Here is a 24290-nt window from a genome sequence, read left to right as displayed (position 1 = left end):
ATTGAAAGAGCTGGCCTGAAAGTCAGGGGTCTGATACTTCAGGGAAAATAGATGTCACCCCCTCAGTTGTCCTTGCTGTTGCTTCCATCATTGAAGTGTCATTTGAAGCAGGTCTCCAACAGGAATATCTAGGGCATCCTTTAGAGGAGCCCGCTAAAGCTGAGAGGATGCTCTCAGTTTGGGGACCGAAAAGGTCAGCCCCTGGCAGAGGGGTTGTTTCACTTGCCCAGTGTGGGATGATTCCTTGAAGAGGAGAGATTTGGGGATCTTAAAGCTACCTTTGTGTGAGGGGTTGAGCCCCTTCTGCTAGCCTGAGGAAATACAGCAAAGACCCACCAGGCACCCAGGTCTTTTAGGCAGCTTTGAAAGTCCCAGCTTGCATTTTTGACCAGAGGTCAAGGGACCGCAGCACTGCTCCCCTGATGAGCTTCCATGGAGATGTCAGCCCCTCTGCCTTCTCTCCCTGTTCAATGACTACAGAGATCATGAAAGAGGGAGGGGGAGGTGGGAGAATGTGGAGGAGAAAACTGACTGGAAGGAGGTTAGCAGACCAGGGGCTGGAAACGCATCAGAAAGATCGCAGCGGGCAAAGCAGGACAACCTAACCCGGGAGCGCCGGAGTGCCACAGGGCACCAAGCCACTGTACATTTGTGGTGGGTGCAAAGGCGTGGGGCACCCGCAGCTGCTGCCCACAGCTGGCTCCTTCCAGATAAAAGGCAAACACCCGCACGGCTGAGGGAGCCGAACAGCCAGGTAAAGAAAACACAGGCTGTCAACCGGGCTGCTGTGACACTTCCACCCCGAAGATCTCTGATGAAGATTTACAGCCCAGGTTGCCCAGGCTGTTTGGAGCACAGCAGCAAAGGTTCTGCAAGCTGGTGTTGCTTTCCTTCAATTTATCAGCATATCTCCCTCCCTCCCATCTATTCTTTTTGAAGCCATCAGTCTCCTGCCCTGGGACGTGAGGCTTTAGGCTTGTTTATCGTTGGTCCTGTATGGTGGACCCAGTCCCCCTGAGCTGGCTGCCCCAGTACATGGCTGGATCCCAGCCAGGCTCCTCCACGCTCAGCTCCCGGAGCTGGGTGAGGGCTCATGCCCTCACATCAGATGCAGCCCTTGCTGGCCTCAGATGTCTCCCCTGCCTCCTCTACCCGTAAGGCATCCGCTTGCCCAGTTGGAGGGGGAAGCTTTGACTCCGATATTCCTGGCTTCCTTGTTAATCCTCGAGAAATGCTACTAACCCAGATCAGAAGTCGAGGGGTCGGGAAATTTCAAGCTGCTGTGAGGTTGTGTTTTGGTTTGGGGTTTTTTTATATATCTATATATAAAAATATTTTTTTCTAAAAAGCCCCTCCCTCCCCTTCCCTGTGCCTTAATATAATCTGCTCACTTCATATATGCGGCAGAGGTCCACACACCACCTTCTACCCTGGGGTCAGCCCAGGCCAGCCCTGTTTGAAGCTCCCTAGCAGAGATGCTGGCAGTGCAGTGAACCTCCAGAGCAATGCAGTTTCTCCCCCCAGGGCCAGGGTCCAGGAGGAGGGTGCAGGTCTGGGGAGAGGTGGGAGAGGCTGTGCGCAGCTTCTTCCCCTGCTGGCATTGCTCCAGTGCCACATCAAGACAAGGACTCCTGGTGAAAAATGATGGGGCTGCAAACCACAGTGTGCACCTGTGCAAACTGCAATTCCTGCAGCGCGTCCTCTCCACTCTCGGCCCCTCTACCCCAGGTCTGCCTGCAGCTCCTGGCAGAGGGCCTCTGAATAGGCAGAGGAGCAACAGGGAGGTGCAGTAGCTGCATGGGCTATACCCTGGTGGCAAGTAGGGGAGTGAGAAGCAACAAGTGGCTGGGATGCTCCTGGTTTGTAAAAGTGTTTGCCTGAGGCATCACTGTTTTGGTGATTCCTATTGCTGTAATGCCATCAGCTTAACTGCTGGTGATTTTCCCCTTGAAAGTTGTTTCAAGAGGGGGGAAAGTGCAGCAAGGACCTGGACATCCAGCACAGATCAGTACCTCTTGGCACGTGCCTTTGCTTGTCTTTAAAGGTGGGCAAACCAAAATGTTCAGATATTGGAGGAGGCAAGGTCTGACAGGGACATCTTCAAAAAGCAGTGACCACTGTCCCAGTAGAAAGGGTGAGCAACCGAGAAAGTTAAATCAGGGGTGGGCTGAAACCGCGGGTGCCTAGAATGGGATCCAGAGTTGCTCCTCCTCACCACGCTTCCAAAACAGTACGTAGTTGCAGTTCCCTTCAGTCAATTCCAGGCTGCTGCTCTTGGGGTCACTTTGCAGCACCACTTGCTGCTCTGGTGCTCCCACCATGGCCAGCTGTGCTCCTGGTGTGGTCTGATGGCAAGATTTGTGCAGAGCTCTGCTCCGGTGGGCCTGCCGCATCCCCTCCCCTGCCTGCCTCCGTGTTACCTGCTGGAGCCTGAATCCACAGCAGGAACCTGCTGTCCCCCTTATACAGTCTTCAGGAAAAACAGATCTCTGATTTCTGAAGGGAGAAGGGGAATCTCTAAGAGCTGCAAATGATTAAAAAGGTGACAATGTTTCAAAAAGCTGTTAAATTTCCCACGCAGGAGTTCCCAGCAGAAATGTGATGGGGATGGACACCAGCTCCTGCCCTAGGTCTGGTGGTGGGATGCAGACAGGGTCCCCTAACCACTCTGGGCTGTGTGACCCTGTGCTGTGCACTGTTTTGGGGGGCCCCACACAATGTCTACTGCTGCTCAAAAGGAGGGGCAGTTTATTGCCTTCCCTGGGATTTCTCTAACCCAGTTAAACCCCTCTCTGCGTACCTGTGGCATGTTATATACTCCATACCGTGGCACCTGGAGCCCCGCCTGCTGGCATCTGTGGTGGGAGAGGGCAGGGGCAAAAGTCTCATTAAGGATGGAGCAAGCTAATAAGGGACACTGGGGTGGGGAAAAGTCTCATTAAGGATGGAGCAGTCGGCACTGGCTCAGGTAAAGCCCATCAGCCCTGTCAAATCCTGCATGTCAAAGTCTGGGGTCACAGTGACATGTCCTCATCTGGGAGAGCGGTCCCCAGCCAGCCCAATACCTCGTGGGGTTTTGATGCCTCTGTGTCAAAGGTGCGGTGTCTCTGTCGCGGCCAAGGACAGGAGACTGAAAAGTGGGTGGGCTCTGCTCCTGGACTTTTTCTTCTTCTTTTTTTTTTCATCATTTTTTTGGCAAGTAGTTTGTGCCTGTGCTGGTTTAGCAGCACAGGATGGTGTTGGTCTGCTGTGGTACAAACAGCCCCTCTGCGAGAGCAGGATTGACAGATCTGGCTGGAGTACAAAGAGGAGCCTCAGGAGTAGCTGGGCACAGGCCAGCAGGATTTACTGGTGGAGGCTCACTCAATCCAGCAAAGTATGTAGCTACTGGCGATGGGACAAAGCAACCTGGGACACACAGGGGCTCGGGGCAGAGAGGAATGGTTTAGGGGCACCATGAGAGGTGGGGAGCAACAGGGTGGTGAGTGCAAGGAGAAAGCATCCAGTGCCCCTAAATCAGTGCAATCCCCCCAGCAAGGGGAAGAAAAGCTCCTGGTTGACCGTGGACTGTCCCTTCAGGAGGGACCTACCCACGGTCAGGGGTGGGATGGCATAGGAAAGCCACATGCGGGGGGCTTGGTTGTCTCTAGGCTGCTATTGTTTCCGCGGGATGCTTGGTGCAGCCAGGGTGGGGTTGGTTTGGGATGCTGCAGCGCAGTCTGGCATCTGTGTTTCCCCAGGAAGTTTCTGAAGGTCCAGTGCCTGGAGAGTGGGCAGTGGGAAGAGGGACGCTGTGTCCCTGTGGTGTGCGAGCCACCCCCTCCCGTCTTTGAGGGCATGTACAACTGCACTCGGGGCTTCGAGCTGGACAGCCAGTGTGTCCTCAACTGCGAGCCGCAGGGACAACAGGTGAGTGACTTTGGGGCAGGCAGAGAGCAGCCGAGCACCTGAAAGCAGCTCCCTGTCCTGCTGCACAGGGGGGCCCCGCTGCAGCTTGGCCATCCCCAGGGCCAAATGCCCTTGTACCCCCGAACAGCAGTTGCCTTGCAACCCCAAAGCTTTTCTTGCTGCATACCAGCCATGGTACAGGGTGCACCACTGCCGGGGGATGCTCTCCTGTTCCTTTCAAAAAGCAGTGGTCCTAAGCAAGCCTGCTTGTCTTGAGTGAAAAGGGTCAGAAAGCAAAAGTAGAGGGTTTCCAGCAGGTTTTGGGAGCTACTGTGAATGCATGTGCCTGGGATGATGGGCAGTCTTGCTGCAGCGGGTTTGCTAAGCCAGGGGCTTGCCTGGGGATGGAGATGCTGCCTGCCAACCTCTTCCACCCGGGTTTTCCATCCAACCTGCTGGAAGGATCTTGTTAAAAGAAGTGTGGTTGATTCCCTCTGGTGGGGTCCAGCAGCAGCTGGAAAACAGTTTGCTCTCTGGTCAGTAATGTAAAGCATGCATAGGCTGGACCAGATGGCTCCAATGCAGCTGCCCTTGAGAGCTTCCCTCTGGACTTCACTGGTGGGAAGGGGGGGTCCCTGCATTTTGTTCCCCTCCAGAGCTGGGCAGTGGCCGGGCAGGTGAGCCCTGCTGCTGCTGCTGGTAACACCAACTGCTCTCCCTCTGCTTTGCAGGTTCCTATCATCTGCACCAAGGAGGGCTTATGGACAGAGGAGTTCAAACTGTGTGAGAGCTTACAAGGCACTTGCCCACCGCCCCCAGAGCTGAATTTCGTGGAGTACAAGTGCGAGCAGGGGCACAGCATAGGTGAGGGCAGACAAAAGCTAAACATAAAACTAAGCCTTATGTTGACTCAGCCCTCCTAGAGAGCTGAAGGTCACCATGACTCCTCTTCTTGTACTAATCCCTAGGAAATTTATGGAAAAGATCCTGTTTTCTTTCTTTTCTATCCTCTTTCTAAACGCAGACGCGGGGTGGTTTTAACCTTGTGCATGCCCTGGTTGTACTTTATGGGCAAGACCCAAAGCTAAAGCTGGCTCCAGCGTAAGCATCTTTCTGCAGAAGGAGCAGGAACACATCTGTAGGGCAAACTCAGCCCTTTGCATCTTGCTAATCTCTAGCCCTCTGCCCCACCCCCAGGGTCTCTCCACTTGCTGCTTCTGGCGTTTGCACATTGAATGTGGCAGGTCCCAGATAAAAGCTGCAGTGACAATTGTGTGTAACAGGGCACTTTCACCAGATGAGGGACCACATCATCCGTTTCTTTCTTCAGGACTTGGTCGCTTTGTGCTTTCAGGAAAAGCTGCAATGCTCAGTCACGGTCGTCACATCTTGTCTGGCATCCCGCTGGACAAGGACACTTGAGGAAGCCTGTATCCCTGTAAAACAAAACCACCGGTCATCCAGGCCTGAGCAAACCAGGCTGAGGCCAGTCTCAGGGCAGGGGCTGCTAAGGTTAAGCTTTGGACAGACCCGATGTGAGACTGGGGTTAGGGCTGGGATCCAGCTGCTTTTCCAAGGTGTTCTTTACTGGTTTTTTCCCTTCCTGGGTCCCAGGAAGGCAGTAGGAATTCAGCGTGGTAGAAAAGCTGTGAAAGGTGCTTCCTAACGCATCCAGAAACATCCCATAGCATCTAGGTCAGATGTTTTCATGCTGGATCCCACATACTGCCATCAGGGATTGAATCTATCTCTTAGGGAGTGTTCAATTTTCCTGTCATCTGGGAGAAAGGAATTGGCTACAACCCCTGTAGGCTCTTGCATAATTCAGGATCTGGGGAAGGAATTGCCATCCCAAGTTGGGAGGAAAAGGGTCTCCTCTATGTCTGTCTCTGCCCTCAGTGAGGAGGCTACATGTGTGGGTTTGGTGTCCTCCTGTAAACATCATTGCCTGGCTCCTGACGAATCCCTCAAGGCTCTTTCTCATGCCACAGGTGCTGTGTGCATACCTTCCTGTATCATACCTCCCAGCGACCCCGTCATACTGCCCGAAAACGTAACTGCTGAGACTATGGATCACCGTCTGCAGCCCACCAGAGTCCAGGTAAACGGGGAAGTGGGGGGTCCTCTAGCAGGGGGTTTGCTGGCAGCATAAAGGGGAGCTCCCCTCCTCTCTATCAGGTTTTTTTTTATAACCAAAATCTCTTTACTTTGTCTGAAGAAGGGTAAGACTTGGAAAGACAAGCAGCATAATGAGCTCAGGGCTGGCTGGCTCTCTCCAGGGAGCTGCCTAGGCTGCACGCTCTGGAGGTACCTGCTGTTCCCCATAACCATGTTCCAGTGTCCAGGTCCTCCTCCCTCCCACCACTCCTTTCTCCTCTTCCCTCCCCTGCGGATGCTACTGCACAGCCGCCGGCTCTTCCACCCCTAGGTTCAGCATAAGTTATCAGCTCATAGGCCAGCTTTCAAAGACTTGCAGGATACCTCAGCGAGCGAAGTTAAATGCAGGAATCCCACTGATTTTTCAGGATGTGCCACATGGCTAAACCTGTGAAGCTGCTGCTACTGTCAGCCAGTGTGCTGGGAGAGCAAAGGCCACCCCTGGCATGGTGTGAGCCTGGGTCACCGATAACCTGGCAGCAGAAATGCAACCCCAGGCAGGCATCTCCCTGCCAGGGAGAAGGCAGGGCACTGTCAGCTGAAAGGTGTCTCTGGCTGCCAGGACCTTCTGGCCGGCCGGTTGCCTCTGCTTGCTGGAATGGGGGAGCCTTTCTCTCCCTATCTCTTACTCATTTTGTAGGCAAAACAGCTCAAATAGTTTGGATCCTCAAGGCACGACTTTCCCAAAAAGCAGCTCGGCCGGGATAGTATTTCTTAAAATAAAAACGAGATGCATAGGAAAGGAGGTGGAACAAAGAAAAGCAGTCTTCCCAGGGGCCAGTGCTCCCATCCAAATGCTTTCCCCTCCTCCTGGGAACCCACAGGAGGCCCAGCATCATGCCTGTGGATACTACTGTACGTCGCCTTGAATCAGACCCACGATGGATTGCTACCGGGGGGGTGAGGATGCCTGGGGCGTGTGGGATGGTTAAGCACGAGCCTTGGAAGGATTCCTTGCCTTTGAGGGATCGAATGGCTTGGCCCGTTGAGGCAGTGGTGTTTGGCTTCCCTTTCACCACCACTGTGGGCTTTCGTGCAAGGGAGGCATTTTGCAGAGAGGAGGAGGGGAGGGGAGGCGTTATTTTAAGAAGCAGCTCTCCCCCTTGCCAGGAGCTCTCTCCCTGGACCATCTTGTTTTCCTCTTTTCCCTGGCTCTTGCCTCTGCTCCCTGCTTTGCTCCTCCAAGCCTTCAACAGCTTGCAGTTCCCGGGAGCTGCCATGCTCCTGAGGTGATGGAGAGGATGGGGTGAACCACACAGGGAGCTGCAGAGGCCAGTTGGGGAGGGCATGGTCTTGTTTTGCTTTCAGCTCTGATTCATTGTACCCCACAGTCAAGCAGGTTTGTCCCTCTGCCTCTTATTTCCTCAGCCTGGAATATGAGTATATTAATATGAGCATGCTAAAATGCTATTCAAGTTGCACAACAACCAGATATGAATCACCCCAGTAGGACTAGGATGCAAACAGCCTCAGGGCTGAAGCAGGAGGCAGCTAGCTCAGCCAGCATCCTCAGCCTCTGCTCCATCTGACGGCAGTTCCCTCCGGCTCTGCCTTCCTCGCACTGCCTGGGGATGGCCAGGACCTCATCCTGCCCCAGCCCCATCACGGTCTCAACCGAACACGTAGTGAAAGGACCTGCAGCAGGTCTGTGTGGGAAGAGCTGCCCCATCCCCATGCCACCCAGGACTGCTGGAGCTGGTCTGCCTGATGCTGTGCATTTCAAGTGGGAGGCTAGGAGAAACATGCCCCTCTGTGCGAGTCCCGTGCTGTGAAGGGCATCCTAGGACACTTTCACAGGCCAGCCGTCGTTTTATGGGGCCTCAGATTTCAAAGTCTGCCTGAGCTTTACAAGGAGGAAATTGCTTGTGTGGTGGGGCTTTTCCTCCCCCTGTGTAATCATGAGTGCTCCCCACAAACCCCCGCTGAATGAGCGGGGGGCGCGTTCCAGCGCGGCGAAACTGAGCCCTTCACATCTTGCTCTTGTGTCCATTTGGCTGCAACAGCTGAGTTTGTGCCTCGTAAATACCAGCGATAACCTCAGCTCCACAAGTGAATGTGAGTCTGGTGTATCTGCTCCAGGCCAGGTCCGGGGAGGTGAGTCCTCCTGGGGCCCCAGCAGGGGTTGGTGAGGAAATTGATGCAGGCGCTGAGTGATGGCGGGCTGAGCCCCGCATCCTGTACAAGCAAGAAGCTGGTGAATCCAGCATCAGTGGCAGACTCCAGCCTCGCATGGGCCTCAGCGGCTTCCTCCCAGCAGCAGCTCGTGGCCGAGTCAGCCACCATGAGGTGGTACTGCCAGCCAAACCCACTTCTTTGGTGGTCCCTGCCATTTCCCTTTGTCTCCCCCCAGGGGTTTATCTACATATACATACAAGTGTGTCTGTCTAGCCTCTGCCTTGAAGAAAGTGCCCTGGTTTGTGGGTGAACCAGGTGCAGCTGCCTTGGGTTTGATGCCCTTCAAAGGGTTTCCCACTGGGCGGAGGTGCAGGGAGGTGCTGCTGTTCTGCACCACGATGACCAATGCAGTGTTGTGAGAGACCCTCCACCTCCATAAAGCATCGGTGGCTGTCGCCCTCCTTCTGCTGCCTCACCTAACAGCTCTTTTCTCCTTCTCTTCTCAGCATATCGTCTGCACGGGCCGGTTGCGGTGGTATCCAGACCCCTCTGTCATTCACTGCATCCAGTCGTGCGAGGTAAGCCACCCTGCCCACAGCAGGAGCCGCCTGCTCCTTGTAGGAGAGCTCCTGGCAGTGAAGACTCACTCCAGCACAAAGCCGGACAGCTTTGACTTTTGCTCCGAGCTGCGCCAGGGCTTGCTGGCTGAACAGAGAGACCAGAGCAAGCGTCCTTGGGTATGGTCCCCCCCAGCCAGGGCAATGCTGGGGAGAGAGAGCTGCAGAAAAACCCATTTCCTTCCCTGCCTACTTCTTGGCCAGCCTGGGAAGAATGTTCTAGCAAAAGGATTTCACTGGCAAGGGGTATCCCCAAAAAGTCCATGCTGACTCCAAGCCTGAATATTTCCTTAACCAGAACCGCAGTTCTAGAGTAACACGGATCCAGAAAAGCCCTGCGTGACTCACACGTCCAACCAAAACAACTAGGATTTCCAGCCTTGTACATGCAAAACAAACCACTCCTGAAGAATCTGCAGACAAAGAATTTCTTGCAGAAATTGGTTAGCCGCTCATTTCGCTTTGAATAATGACCAGGCAGGAGAAAATCATAGGCAGCTTGGAGTCAGTTCGCAAAGGAAATTAAAAATAGGCAGTCTTTGTCAAGCACTAGTTGTTATTATGATTGAGGATAAAAGGAAAAAGGGGGGGGGCGGCGGTATTTTGGAATGTTGTATGTTGAAAATTTGGGATTTTTACCAAAAAGGAAAATGTAAATGAAGTTTGCACACCAAAAATAGCTTCGGGTTTTGCTGATTATTTTTTTTCTGTGCTCGTTTCAATGCAAATGATCGCTTTTGCTCCCCGGTTCTGCCTAGCTCAGCTCTTTGTCAGCTGAAGTGTGGGAGAAAAGGCAATGCTGCAGGGGGCACGTCCCCGGGAAGGAAATGTTATGGTCAACAGGTGGTGCAGCAGTTACTTCCCAAACTCGACAGCTGTGTTGTGTGTGTCTACTGCAAAGCAGGGGCTGCAAGCGTAGGGGAATGAGGCGCTGTTTGCTGGAGAGATGTCTGATGGTTGAGTACCAGAGCTTAGTGATGGATCCTCCAGTGCTTGGCTCTGGGGCAATGTGTTCAGAGTAGGAGGAGGTTATGTGCAGGAGCAATCCAGATGGTTTGGTGATGCTCTCTGTGGTTCTGCTAGCAAGGGAGAACTGTTCCCTATGCTCTCTGGGAGTTGTTCCTTCCCAAAAAGAAACAGATGGGGTGCGAGGTGCGCCTTCTTCCTTTCCTGCACAGCTTGGGTGACAGAAGGCCAACACAGGCATGAGGATGCTCCCTTAGGCTCAGGTACACTAGGCTGACCCCAGCCTTTACTCCTCCATGGTTCCTGCACCTCACCTTGGGTCTGTGTCTTCAGCAAGAGACCCTGTAGGGAATGATGAAAAATGCCACCTGAATTGTGTGTGTGTGTGTGTGCATGTGTGTGTGTGTGAGAGAGAGAGCGGGGGCGGGGATCAGCTATCTGAAGCCCCAGAATCTCACAGTAACCATCACTGTCTTCTCACTGGCCACCCAAACGTGCTTATGGCCAACATGACCTCTTTCTGTTCCTGGATGCTGTCATCCCCTTTTACTCTTAGAAAGCAATCCTAAACAGCAGTTTTAGCACACAGGAGGTTAAGAAAGCAAAAAATATTGCTGTGTCCTACCAGAAGATGAAAAGTCCATGATCTTCATCACTCTTGTAGACTTTTTAATGCCTTTTCTGCTTTCAATTAATCTTTCATCAGGAATGTCCAAACAGTACATACTCTTCCAGCTGAGGTCTCACCAAAGCCCCTGTACAAAGCTTCCTTGTGCTGGAAATGTCTCTTTTGATAGGACCCAGGACTATCTCTGCTATTTGTGCAGTTGCATCAGTCTGGCAGCTCTGAGATATCCCGAGGTTAACAAGTACACCCAGACCTTTCTCTGCCTCCTTTGGTGCCAACCTATGAGCTCCAAGCTAACAGCAGATGTTTTACCATCGGTACAAGAGCTTGCCCTTCGATTTTATATGAGCGAATGTCATCCTGTTTCTCTCTCTAGTCCTTTGGGTCGTCTAACTATTTATCAGATATCCTGATCCTCCTTGGTGGAACAATGCCTTCTTCCTCGTTAGAAGTTTTATCAGCACAAGCCTATTTTTAAGGTCACAGTCACTCACTGTAGTACTAATGAAGATTAATCCTCAGATAGTTTCTTTCACCCTGATGCTCTCGTTTCTGATACAGCTCACAGCCACCTCCTTTCTGTCGTCCTCCTCCTCACTTCTCACGTATGTGTCTGGTTATTCTTTTCATTGAGTTTTCTTTTACAGTGCTGCAGGTTGTTAAGGTTGGACTGATAAGCCAAGTCTTCCTAGACAACTTTTTTCTCATGTGTTTTATAGTAGTCACTACACCATAAAGAGTAACTCTTACCAAAACCATCTCATTCAAAGTATCGCTCTGGGAGCTGCTGCTCGGCACTGGGAAGAAGGGAGATGTTACCATTCCCCCTGTTTGGCCACAGAAAATGCCCTGAATGTTCTTTCCACCTCATCTGTGCTGGCTTCCATCCTCATTCCTACTCTCCTCCTGCTTCCATCCTCATGACCAAAGGCACTGCAGCTCTCAGAGGCCACTTACTGGGGACCCAACTTCTCGTGGGATGTGGGAACATCAGTCACCAAGGGCTGGATAAAGATGGAATATAACCTTTAATCCTTGCTGCATGGTGCTCCCCCCACCCCCCATCTCTTTTTTATGTTCTTCCCTTCATATACCTGCAAAAGAAATGTTCTGCCCCTGCAGAACATAGTCCCTGCTGGTGGTCTGACGTGGTTCAGCTTGACTTGTCATATCCGTGGGACATCTTAGTCCCAGGTTCCTCCTCATTTCACAGTAACCCCTCACTGGAGGCACCTCCTTTAGGAGCCCAGCCTCTGTTGTCTGCTGGGCAGTGAAATGCTGTTCCAATGGACTGTCCAGGTCACCTCAAGTCTGAGTCACCCATCTCCACTTGTAGAATGGAGACCGTTGTCCCTGTTTGCCTCCACTGTTGTCTCTCCGTTAACTGCTAAGTGTGTGTTGGACGAGGAATTTTTCTCATCTGGACACTTCAGTGAAGGGAACAACCCTACGTAAGAGAAATCCAAGCCACCTGGCTGCTCGTACCATCTCTCCCTGATGGAGTCACTTCAGGCTGGGGCATGGGAGCAGTAGCCAAGGCTCAACCTTCCCAGCCCCAGCTGGAGCCCTGCCTTGCATTGGAAAGTTCAGGTCACTGTGCAATGGTGTTAGAGGGATTCTCGCTCATCTTTATTGTATGCTGGCAGCGGATCAGCCTGCCTGCTCATCCCTCTCGCTCCTCTCCCCACCTCCCTTCTCTTTCCATTAATCTGGTCATCCATCTGCCTCCCGGTCTCTCGCTGCGCCTTGCCAAGTTCCCCATCACTGGAGCAGGGAGGCACGTAGTTCCGTGAGGGAGGGAGGAATGCAAACCCTTCCAGGAGCCCGTCAGGAATACAAGTTAGCGCCGAGCACGCTTTGTTTCTCAAGGGCCAGAGGAACACCTAATCCCCTGCCATCAGTAGAAAAACAGATGGCAGCACCGGGGGAGGAGGCTTGGGCCTGGGTGGAGAGGGGAGTGGAGGAGGAGAGGAACCCCTCCTCACTGCTGTGGTTTGGGAGGAGGCAGTCATGGTCCTGGTGGTGTGCTCGGTTGCTGTGAGGGAGGTGTTTGTAACACCTGGGGCAGGTTCTCCCAAGCCATCCTGAGGTGATCACTCCTCAGCCATCCTTCTCCTGTGCCCAAGTGAGGCCATTGACTTCAGAGGAGGAGACAGTGTGTACTGTGATCCATTGGACTATTCCTGCCATGGTCCAAAATAGTCTATGCCTGAGTGTGGCTGTTATAGAGCATCTCCTAGTCTGTGCAACTCACTAGCTCTGCTCCCACCTATCTCCCACCACAGAAGGTCCTGTGGTTCACATTGTGGCTGTGATTTAGGTGAAAAAGTTAACTTACTTGATCTTCATCGTGTTTACCCAGTGTTACCACAGGATGGAGTAACCACCACCGTCCTGCTCAAATACGCTCAGAGGAAAGGCAGGCTGCTCTTGCAGTGATCAGGGTGAATCTGGGCAGTTTTTTTTGGGCATCCAATACATTTCACAACATGCTGACCTTGCCCCCACCTCCAGCTCTGTATCATCATTGCTTGCAGCTAGCAAAAGGTTAACTGCAAGGGATTCGAAGCAGCGTGTTTTGGACAGACCAGCTGGAGGCAGAGCTTCATGCTGATATGGTTGGAGCTGGACAAGAGCTACTACAGCTGCGGTCTGCCTCGTAGGGTAGCAATTCCTTCCTGATATGACTTGGTGCCTTCTCTGGTTGAGGTTGGCTTTGCTGTGCTGTGCTCTGAGCAGCCCTGCCTGTGTGCTGGGGGAACAGATGCTGGCTCTGCCTCACACCCTGGGTGAAGGAGGGCCATACTGGAAAGCTGTTGTGAGCATGAGCTACTAGGAATTTCCCAGGTCTTCCCCACATGAGGACAAGGTCTCACTGCCCTTGTGTGTGCTGCTGGTCATGTTATCATGAGCATAAAATACTAAACCATTCCCTGTTTGGTGGCTTTCCTGAGGTATTTACGGTGGAAATGATGCAATAGGGGTAGAAGTATGTTTGTGGTTGCAAGTTGTTCTTGAGTCTCTTGATCCAACAGGTAGTCAAGGACCCCAATGGATCCTTGGCTCTTTCCACCAGCATGCACAAAACCCTTGCTTGGCACATCTGCGGCTTGTGTCCAGCATTTGTCAGCCAGAATTAACCCCTTTGAAGGCACATGCAACAGGGATGGTGGGAAGCCTCATCTAACAGCGGGGTCCTGCGGTGCTTTAATGTGATGGGACACAGGGTGCAACTCGCTCCCTCGGCAAAGCACCGCAGCTGGGGTCTAGCTGCCTCTGCTCCTCACCTTCGGTGGGGCTGGGGCCCTTTGACTGTCCCTCCACCCAGACTTGGGGGGACTCTGATTTTGTACCACGGCAAAGCTCAGCACAGGAAACCAGGCAGAAACATGGATGCTGGTGGCATGATCTGTTCCAGGAAAGAGATCCTCTTCTGCTCTCCTGGGGCTTAAGGCAATGAGGGCTACATCACCCCAGATTCTCCAAGGAGACCCTCCAGAGCAACTAGGTAACACAGCATGGCCAGAATTTAGCCATCCTCTCGTGATGCTCACATCATCACTCTGTCCCATCTCTTGTCCCGGTGGGAGCATTTCATGACACCTTTATCCAGTCTGCACTCTTCGGCTGTCTGGCTTTGAAAATGCAGAGAAGATCCTACTGGAAGTGACTGCTGCTCTAGCAAGCGGGCAAGAGGCAGACACTGTGACTGCTATTGCTTCAAGTGTCTCACCAAAGCCAAAGTCTAAAGCCCATGTGATCCAGGTGACCAAACAGGACTCGATGAGTTGTCCTAGATTCTGGTACATTCAAATTTTGGATAGTATGTGACATGCTGGCCTCCACATGTCAAGAGGACACAGTGGAGTTGGAAAGAGCAATCAAAATTATGAAGGGGATGCCACAGCTGCCCTTCAAGGAGACTCTAAATCAGCTGGGACACTTCAGTCTGGAGAGCAGAATGCTGGAGGTTTATCAAATCGCAGAGCTGCTGGGTAAGATGAATGCAGAAACCCCTGACATGGGGTTTGTTTCAAACAGGTGAAGGGAAGTGCTTTGGACACAGTGAGACTCTGGCTGCCCTGTGAGGCTGCAGGGACGAGTAGCAGCTTCAAATTCAAAAAGGGATTAAACAAATTAGTGGACATCGGGGCCACAAACAGATACCGAAAGGACCAGGCAGAGCTGTACCTTCCACCATGCTTAGTGCAGCAAGGACAGATAGTGGGGGAGCACAAGGAGTGTGGACTGCAGGTAGCAGTCATTTTGGATCAGACCTGGCCCCGACTGGTGAAAGCAAAGCCCTTAATGCTGGGGAAGTGGAAGGCAGGATGGGGAGCTCTCTAAATACCTGCTGGGTACGTTTTCATGCTGATCTTGGCATGAGCAGCACAGGCTGCTTAGCGTGCGATACAGCCTTCCAGGGGATGAGCCCAAAGAAATCTGTTCCTCTTCCAAAAATCTCAGTTGAAGCATACTTTTCCCAAAGTGTGAGGAGATCTCTGTCCCCTGCACACATGTAGAGTGGGATTACAGAAACCTTATTTTCTTAAGAAATGAAGCAGAGGGAAATAAATCGAAGACACAACAGCATGGTGCAAGGACATGGGACAGGCACAACTCTCCTGCCTGCAGGGACAGGCTTACAGAGCCCCAGAAGATGGGGTCCTTTTGGCACGGGTAGGACCACAGCATCCAGGCACACCACCAGTGGTAGTGGAGACCCAAAGGGGTGGAAGCAGCCTCAGCTCTCCCAAGCCTTACTGTGCAGGCTGGCTGGCACCTGGGATGCCCTGACCTATGGCTACTTCTCTGCCTCTGCAGCACAGGTGCCACCCCTCCATCCCTGTCCACGTCCCACTTTCCCCTCTCCTGGAGGTCACAGTTGTGCAGTCAGTGACACAGAGTGAGTGGAAAGCCACTGAAAGCACCCGCTGAAATAAAAATCAATGAGTCGCTTCTGATAATAAACAAACATCCCCAAGCACAGCCCAGCCAACTGCTCTTCCAACACGAATATTCATTCCCCTTCAGCTCCTTCATCCCTCGTACATTGTTTTTCTTTCTGTTTAAGATCTGTAACAAGAACTTGGCAGAAACCAGATACAAGTGGGTCAGGAGGCCCTTGTGGTTTTCAGGGCTTGTTTTCCATAACCCGTTCTATCCTGCAACATATTTTGCACAAATGACTTGGCAGGAGATCTAATCCATGGCAGCGGGCGAGCTGCTGAGGGCAGGATTGCAGGCTGGTGCTCGTGGCATTGAAGTCCTGGCTTCTCTCATGTGTGCAGCAGCAGTCCTGGGAATGGTGAGTGCTGGGGACCTATCTCCGGGAGCCACCATGCTTGCCAGGAGCATCTTCCTCTGCTCCCCTTCACTTGTTCTTTCCTGCTTCTGTTTTAATTCTCCTGTTAGAACTGAGATCAAGGTGTAAAAAGGGCAAGGCTAAGGACCCCACCATGAACAAGTCATGAACACACATGCTTTTGTGGAAGCAAAGAACCACTCTGGTGTGATGTTCATCTACACCAGCTTTCCATCTCTTTCTTCTACAAAGACCTTTCCAGATCGCTGTCTGCCGAGACGAGGGGGCCCTGAGGCACAGAGCAGGACAGGGATAAAGGACTGCATCCCCATTTTGGTAGCCCAAAGTGCCACATACTCCCTTCTGCAGCAGAAGTGTGCCCAAGCCAAATCCTGGCCTGGGACACAGAAGCACTTTCAGACACCATGAAGGCAAGGACCTGCTCTCCCAGTATGGTCATCTACAGCAGTACTCGGGCCGGAGAACAAGCAGCAGTCTACCTCTGTACTCTCCATCCCCCTTCGGACACTGATTCTCTCCAAACTCGATTGAGACTGATTAAAACAGGGCCCAGATATGTCAGGAAACCAATGTCTAAGGGGCTCCCTCTGTCCTGAAGAACACCTACAGCTGCAGACCAAGCTGCTGGGAGCGGGGCTGTTGTTGCCTTTGGCATGGCACTACAAGTGATGGCACGCAGGCTGAAACCAGACAGCAGGATGCTGCCTTCCAGTCTGTCACCTCTTCCTTGAAGCGTTCCTTTGGGTATATGGAATACTTTCTCGAGCAACAAGCCTCTGTTTTCTCAGTGATGCATGAGGAGAAGGATGTTGGAGCTGAAGCAGATGTTCCTGAAGATCTGAGATGTGATGGAAATTGTCTGCGTGCTGAGCTGATGAGTGAGTGGCTTGGGGACACTAGCAAGCTCAGAAACAATTGGCATTTCTCCATTTTGCTTTCTGGCTGCATCTGAGGTGACGGGGTAGGCCCACGATGTCTCCAAGCAAGCCATCCTCCAGGCATGTGGCTCCAAGAGTCAGCTGCCATGGTTCAAAAGGAGTGGAAGGATGGCTCAGCACAGAAAGTGGGAGACACAAAAATGGTAGATGAAGCACTGGGTCCGTAGGAATTTGTTTCTCTTTTCTTCAGGACACTTGGTCTGGGGTGCCTCTTGCCAGATTCTAGAGCTCTCTTCCCCTGAGCAGCGCTTGCCTCGCCTCTCTCGATGCGATGGGCCAGGTAGAGCTCGCTCGCTGCTCAGAGTGGCTCAGAGCAGCCAGGCATCCCAAAAAACTTTTTGAGCAGAAGCCAGCCCTGCTCCTTCTCTGTCCCTCTCCGTGTTTTTCAGAGCTGATTTCCTCCTTTCGTGCCGGAGAGCCTCAGGAAAGAGAGAGGGAAAGTGAATGTGCTTGGGGTGTTGGGGGGGGGGGGGGGGGGGTGGGGAGAGGGGAGAAAGAAAAAAAATAAAAGACATGCTGCAACAGAGCAAGGGCCAAGAAAAATATTTAATCCAAACAATGAACATTGTCGTTTCCTCCCACAGTCTGCATTCCCAGTCAACTTCCCTGGGCAAGCAGGGGGAGCCAAGAATGGCCGGGCTCTCTGCCTCACCAGCATGAGTGTGTGTGTGTGCAAGGAAAGGGATGTGTCCTGGGGACACTGTGCTATAGCATCACCTCAACTAGCTCCTGCCATGTCTGTGGCTGAAGGGACTGACACCGGCCCCAGTTTTCTGTACGGAAACAATGGGTTTGGAGTGATGTTGGAGGGATGCGGGTAGGGATGGGAGTGGGAATTTCCATGGACCCAAGCGGGGGTGCTGGATGCATAGGGGTTTTAAGTGAACCAGACTTTTAACAAAGCTTTGGGTACCTACCCTTCAAGTCCTCCCAGGGATCTCCCAGAGCTTTCTGAAATATCTTGGCTAGTGGCTGGAGTGGGAAGGAAGGAAAGGCATCCGGCAGGGAGAAGCTGCCCCCTGCCTGTCCCTGGCCAAGGGCTGCTGCAGCCTCTTGGTGCTGTCTTTTCCCCACACCCCCCTGCCTGCTCCCCCCTCCCATGTGCAGCAGCTTGCACCTGGGACCTGGCTTCTCTTGCACGTCTCAGACCCCTGAAGCTGCAGGGGTCTCCAGCCCTGGGGCAACTCAAGGTTCATGTCCTGCAGTTCTGTGAGCCCTGGTTTGGACTGACAGCCCTCTGCCAGTAAGTGGGCTGGGGTTTCCAGCTGTGCTTGGTGAGATCCTGGCCCTGGCTACTACAACCTTCTCATTTCTGGTGCTGGGTACATGCTGATGCCTTTGGGGGCTTGCTTTTGAAGACCTTGCAAGGCTCCTGGAAGAACCATGTGCACAGCAAAGGGAGACATTCCCCCAGCAGTGGTTTATCGCCCAGCCACATCCCTGTCTCCTCCAGTTAATTCCACCACTAATGACTCATCCATCTCAAGAGCAGAATTAACAGCAATGAAGCTGATGCACAAGATGTGGGTCTGATGGTGGCCGCAGCAGCTTTCCCAGGGCTGTTCCATGCAGACATGATGGTTCCCCTGTTCCTCTGAGGCTGCTTGGAAAGCGACAGCTGGGAAGGATGAAGGTACCTGCACCTCCTCAGCTGCAGGGTTGTATGTGGTTGTCTCAGTATGAAAATGGTCCAAAGTCAATGCCCAAAATACTGACATCCAAAGGCAAGGATGAAAGGACAGCAAAATCCATGCTGACTTAGAAGCAGCACAAAAGCAAACTATGCACCCTACTTGGGTGAGATCAGCACAGTTGCAAAGCTCGGGGACCTGCACAGACTTCCAAAGGCTGGGGGGAAATATTTTGCTTATTAAGGCTGGACTTGATCCCCTGAAACTGGGATCTGGGCTTTCTCTAGCTACAGGCAGATTGGAATTGCAAGCACTCTCCACCCCAATGGCAGTGCAGGAGAGTCTGTCAGCTCATGCTGACATGGTTGCACAATTGGCCAGGTGCATGCTGAATTATTTCCCCCCCCCCCCCCCCCCCCCCCCCCCCCTTCTCTGAAGCATCTGGAACTGGTCATCGCCAAAAGCAAGGTACTGGGCCTTCAGGTCTGCTCAGCCAGAGCAAAACCCGCATTCCTGGGAAATAATGTTCACCAAATGCCCGTGACACAGCACCAAAATATGTGTGATACTGATGGCATCTGTGATTTATTCTTCATGCTTTATCTTTCACTCACTCCGTTGCACCCTTTCATGCTCTTTTGCAGGGAATAACCTACATACAAGGTGGATTTAAAGAAAAGTGTCTGGACCTGCCCCCTCACTGATGGCACTGGGGGCTCCCCGCCAGGCAGGATGGCAGCCCCGGGGAGGGACCAGCCAGCTTGGCCTCGGGGACTCTGCAGGGACAGTGGAAAAACACTGCATAGACACTGCTGCCTGCATGGCATCTCCCAGCAGCCTCAAAAGAAACTTTGCCACGAGCCCTCTGAGAGGCTTCTGCCTGGGATGTGGTGGGATATAACTAATCCTTTCTCACATCCCTCTTTTGCCTACAATATTTTTCCCTCTTTTTTTTTTTTTTAATTTAACTTTTTCTCTTTTAATCTGTGCCTATCCCAGCGTTGAGAGCATGTGGTTTTTTAGCCTATTTAAATTGCCAAGCACTTGATTCGTGGTTACTATTTTTATGCCGGCAGCGCTGGGCTCAGGCCTGGTGGTGCCAGCTGCTGCAGCTCCACGTGCTAACACATGCCCTGATGAAGCTCCCGTCTGAATAAACAAGGAAGATGGATGGCGTGAGCAGGGAGATTCGCTGACACAGCCCAGCTCCCGGGCTGCCTCAGTGGCACATCACCTCGCCGAGCAGCTCCTGTCACTTAACACGGTGTGGAGCAGTTGTAGCCATCACCTTCTTTGTTTTTTTCCCAGTTTCTGAGAGCCGTTTCAAGGAGCACTCTCTCCCCTCTGCGCTAGAGGTTGCACATTCTGGTGGCTGAAACCCAGCTGGCCATTTCCCTGCCTGTTCCATTGCCTTTGCCTGGCATGGTTGGGCATTGGTGTTTTCTTCTGTCCTGCCACCACCTTAAAACATCATCAGGTGTTGCTGCAAGTTACCAGCATGGTCAAACCTCCCTTCTACCACCGCTGGCATTGCTTCCTGCAGAGCCACGTGGCTCAAGTGCAGAGTTTGTACGGGTTTTCCTCTCACATCACGTGCTCTTAGTACATTGCATTGCCCATGTCCTCCCTTGCCATGGCTCTTGCAAAACCAAAATGAGACTGATGCAAGCATGAGGGTGCTTGTGCCCTCAAGGGTGACCCGCCAGCACCTTACTTTGCTCTTTTTGCTTGCAAAGGTGAACCAGCTGGAGATTCTTGACAAGGTAAAGCAACGGGAGTCACTGTATTCTCCAGGCACTGAGCAAGGAGCAGGGACAGCAGTCCCCAAACCCTGCACCTGGCTCTTTTGAGCCTTGAATCCAATTAGTCATTTTTTATTTTCCCCTCATATGTTTTTCCAATGTAATTTGGAGCATGAGCTGTTAAGTTTCCCCAACAAGTGTTGCCATAGAAGCCTGTATTTGTTTAGGGTGGGGTACGGGCTCCGGCGGGTTGAGAGGAGGGGGCAATTAGCCCTAATACGTGTAGAGAGAAAATGAGAGCCTCTCCTTCCCCATCCTGTCCCTGCCTCTGTCATCCCCCCACCTTGCACGCAAGATCTGGAAATTGTTTCAGACCTGTGCAGTTGGGATGGGCAAACCTCCCCATAATTATATGGAAACTACCGAAGCAGCGGGTGTTGTTTTGCCAGTGACTCATGACATATGGAGCAAAGCTCAAGGAAAAACTCCACGGTGTGGACTGCTGCAAAGGCAAATCACACCCAGAAGAGCTCTTCCCTGCCAGCCGCCCTGGCCGGTCCCCTGCCTGCATCCCTGTACCGGCCAGCCCCAGCATCCCTGCCCTGGCCCTCCCGGCGCTCAAAGCTGCCTGTCGCTCAGCGACCTTCTTTGATAACCATCTTTTAAGACCCACTGATGCTTTTCAATGGAAAAGGAGCGTTAACCCTGCTGTCTTGGTGAAATTGCACCTTGGTGTCGTCTAGACGTGTTTTGCGATAGCAATGATGGGAGCCAAATCCCTTCTTGTTTCTGAGTGAGCTACCTAACCCAGCTGTGCCTCAGTTTCCCAGCTGCAGGAAGGTGCATTTTTTCTTCTTCTCTTGTGAGATCTTCCAGGCAAATGCAGTCTCTCTGTGGCTGCCTGTATTTGGTGTGGGGACTGTGGTGCTGATAGCACAGACTCACTCAGTGGTTTGCCACAATTCCTGCTGCTACTTCCTATAGTGACATTAGCCTGCATTGAGCCCTTTTCTGTTCCTTGTGAGTCATGATGACAAAAAGCCACATCAGTTCCTTGGTTTTGGCATGGCTTTTTTGCGTGAATTATTGGCATTATCACCCATCCCGCCTGCTGGCTTCAGCACAGTGGATGGCAGGGCTGTTGCGGTGTGGTGACATTTTTTCAGCTGGCTGTCGTTGGGTTTAGGGGTGCTACAGGCAAGTGTCCATCAAAGGCTGGGTCTGGGTATTTTCTGAAGTCCAGTAGTCATTAGGGACCACCAGATCCAATGAAACTGGTCAGCTGCTTCCATGGGCAAAGGGGTGGCCAGGTTTCCTCCAAGAGCCCTTTCTGATGACAGCACTCCTCCTGGAGGTTGGCCATGGTTGCTGGGCCAGTAGCTACCATCACAGAGCCTGGAGCAGGAGAAGCATTTCATTACTAATCACTTGGTTAATGAATGGCCTCCCCATTCTGCTAGCACGCTCGGTTGTTGCTTGGCACTGATAATGAGTATCTGTGATAAATAAACCTCGGCTGCAGATCATTCTCGACAGTTCATTGCAAGTGCTTCACATGCACGTTGTTTGGCTGCACCAGTTGCACAGCATTATTTCTCAGCCCTCGTTGGCTGCTTCTCAGCCCCAGTTGCTTGTTTCTCTTTGATCGGATGACTCATGTAACTAAACAACAATCAAATGGATTTCTGAATGGCTGCTCGTGCCATTTAACATTTCTGGACACAAAGCTATTCTCCTGCAATAGCTTTCTATGTCTGTGTTAGAGCTCTCAGTAAAGAAGGCTTGTTAGCGATGGAGCATTTATCTGAGCTACACCAAAGCAAGCTGGGCTCTGCAAATCCCCAGTTGTCCCAGCAGACCCAACAGTGACTCACAGGAGAGCAGCAAAGGGCACCGGGCTGTGCCACGCGAAGAGGAGCCACCATTATTTTGGCAACGCAAAATCCACCCCCACTCAACCATGTGATTTCCTTACAGAGGGTGAGATTTGAGCCACAAAGAAGAGAAATGAGGAGGAAGATGGCCATGGCTGAAGCTGGAAGGTGGCCATGTTGCCAGTATTTCTGGTTACCAGTAGGCTGGTGCCCTCTCTGCTCAACCCAGAGTTGGATTTTGCCCGCAGGGAGCTAGTGCTTAATGAAGATCCCTTCTGTTTGTCCCAGATGGTCACCAGATAAGCAGCTTTGTAGTCTGGCCTGGCAAGGTTAGGTGGAGCCAAGTGCTGTGGACAGACCTGGAGCCTCCAATGGAGAGTCTCAAGGAATGTGGGGACATTTTCCTTGGAGTCAGAGCCGAAGAAAGAGCATTCTAGAAAAGTTTTAGTCCTTGCGAGCAGCACTTGCCGATGCTTGGCTTGGCTTGGCTTGGCTTGAGTGCAAGTACTTCTGGAAGACTCCTCACTTTGCTGAACCTTTCTCGTAGTCCAAGGGAGATAAAGCATCTGCCTTCCTGAGACTGATCCTCTAGCAGAAGATGTTCTATTGATCCTCGTAACAGCCTCTCTGTACTTAGCTGCCCAAGCCAGGCCACCAAGCTCAGCTTCAGAGCCAAGCTCTTTGGGAGGAGGGGTGTTGGAGAGAAGAGTTGGGTCAGCTTTTTGGAGAGCCCTGCCCCAGCTGCGAACGTGCAGAGAGCTGGATTAAAGTGGGGACACATGAGAGTGGTGTGAGCAGGTGGATGAGCAGATGAGGGAGTGAACGGATTCCTAGTTGGGTGGCAATGGACTCCATGGAGAAGCACTGAATGAGATGGGAATGGGGACTTGTGGCATTCAGGCTCTAGCGATTCTGCTTTCTTGCTTCCTGACACAATTCCCCAGTCCTCGGGAATCCTGCAGCCTTCCGAGCACCCACTACTCCATACACACCAGCCGGGATACCAGTCTTCTAGTGACCTTTAGCTTTGAAGAGGGGGTTGTGTATGATGGAGCTGGGCCTTGCTGGGCCCTCTTGGGATCTCTGCTTTTGGGGGCAACCTTATGCTTTTGAACAACCCTTTCACCAAAGACTCATTTCTCTGCCTAGCCCTTCCAAGCAGACGGCTGGTGTGACACCATCAACAACCGGGCATACTGCCAGTATGACGGGGGTGACTGCTGCTCCTCCACACTGTCCTCCAGGAAGGTAAGTGAGCATCTTCTGTGGCACTGGCCAGGGTTTAGGATTGAGTGGTGACTGCTAGCTATGCTCTTTGGCTTTGCTGGCCGTGGAACCGAGCCTGCAATGCAATTCTCCCACGAATGGAGAACAAACCCATGATTTTAAACCAAAGCCAGCTGAAGCTGATAGACATCATCCCACTGATCAACAACGGGGTTTGAACTTGGGCCAGCGGCACTGAAAGCTCAGCCCAGCTCCCACTGAGGTTCACAGGATTCCCTCTCATTTTGGGAAATGAGTCCCAGAGAAATTACTTCCATAGGATGTAGTGCTAGCCACGGTGAGTCAGAAGTCACCTTGTCATATAATTGAGCAATCTCAGGGGATCTGGGGGATGGTCCATTGGCGTCCGCTGTGGGCTGTCTTTCCCTTCCAATTCTCCTGGGGAGTGAAGGAGGGAGGAATATTGTGGAGGGAGAAATTTGGCGTTGGGGTTACACAGACCCTTCTTTGTCTCCCATCACAACCTCCCCTCCCACCTAACTTGCTATCCAGTACTCACAGCCCATCCTTCCTAAGCATATCCAACAGCAAAACAAATCACAGGGCATGAGATAATTTCTCACTGCAAAAATATGTGAATTTGGATCTTCTCATCTTTGTTGTGGAGCTTGAATCATTTTTCCTTTCATCACACATACACACACAGAGAAAAGGAAAAATAAAATCCTGGGAAGATCCAGTTGAGATAGGAGAGAAAAGGCTTAACACCCAAGTGATGAGTGAAACCCCCATAGTGATATCATGACATCTCAGAGCAAGGCACGGCTCTCAGGAGGTCTGAGATAGCTGGATCTCTGGACAAAATAAAGGACAGGTTTGCAGCGGAAGGCGGGAGGATTCAGTCCCATGGCTCTCAGGAGACCCAGACCCAGCTCATGCTCCCCACAGGTCCCAGATCTCCTGTGGCACAAGCCACCAGCACGTCTCTGTTAAGGCAGATGCAAGAATATGCAGTTTAAACACCAAAAACCCACTCCAGCTCTCACTGACCCAGGCTGTGAAAACTCAAATGTGCTTCCACAGTAAGAAAAACTGCTGGCTCTGAGCCTGGTGTGTATAAAACCTCTGGAGGGAACTATTTTCTCAGCTCCCATGGCTCATGACTGGGCAACTGTTAACTA

The 24290-nt window shown here is 52.2% G+C and overlaps 1 protein-coding gene across 1 annotated transcript in view; it reads left to right on the top strand.

The window, feature by feature from the left end:
* Nucleotides 1-24290, top strand: part of PAPPA2 (pappalysin 2) — a 93831-nt gene that overhangs the window by 68193 nt on the left and 1348 nt on the right. Inside the window, exons 17-21 of the mRNA XM_037404433.1 lie at nt 3741-3909; nt 4620-4752; nt 5880-5989; nt 8667-8738; nt 23032-23130. Of these exons, the coding sequence (XP_037260330.1) occupies nt 3741-3909; nt 4620-4752; nt 5880-5989; nt 8667-8738; nt 23032-23130 (583 nt within the window). The remainder of the gene's footprint in view (nt 1-3740; nt 3910-4619; nt 4753-5879; nt 5990-8666; nt 8739-23031; nt 23131-24290) is intronic.

This window comes from Falco rusticolus, chromosome 11, assembly GCF_015220075.1.
Source record: "Falco rusticolus isolate bFalRus1 chromosome 11, bFalRus1.pri, whole genome shotgun sequence".
Taxonomy (NCBI): Eukaryota; Metazoa; Chordata; class Aves; order Falconiformes; family Falconidae; genus Falco; species Falco rusticolus.
The sequence above is the reverse complement of the archived record's forward strand: the minus strand, read 5'-3'. Positions and strand labels throughout refer to the sequence as shown.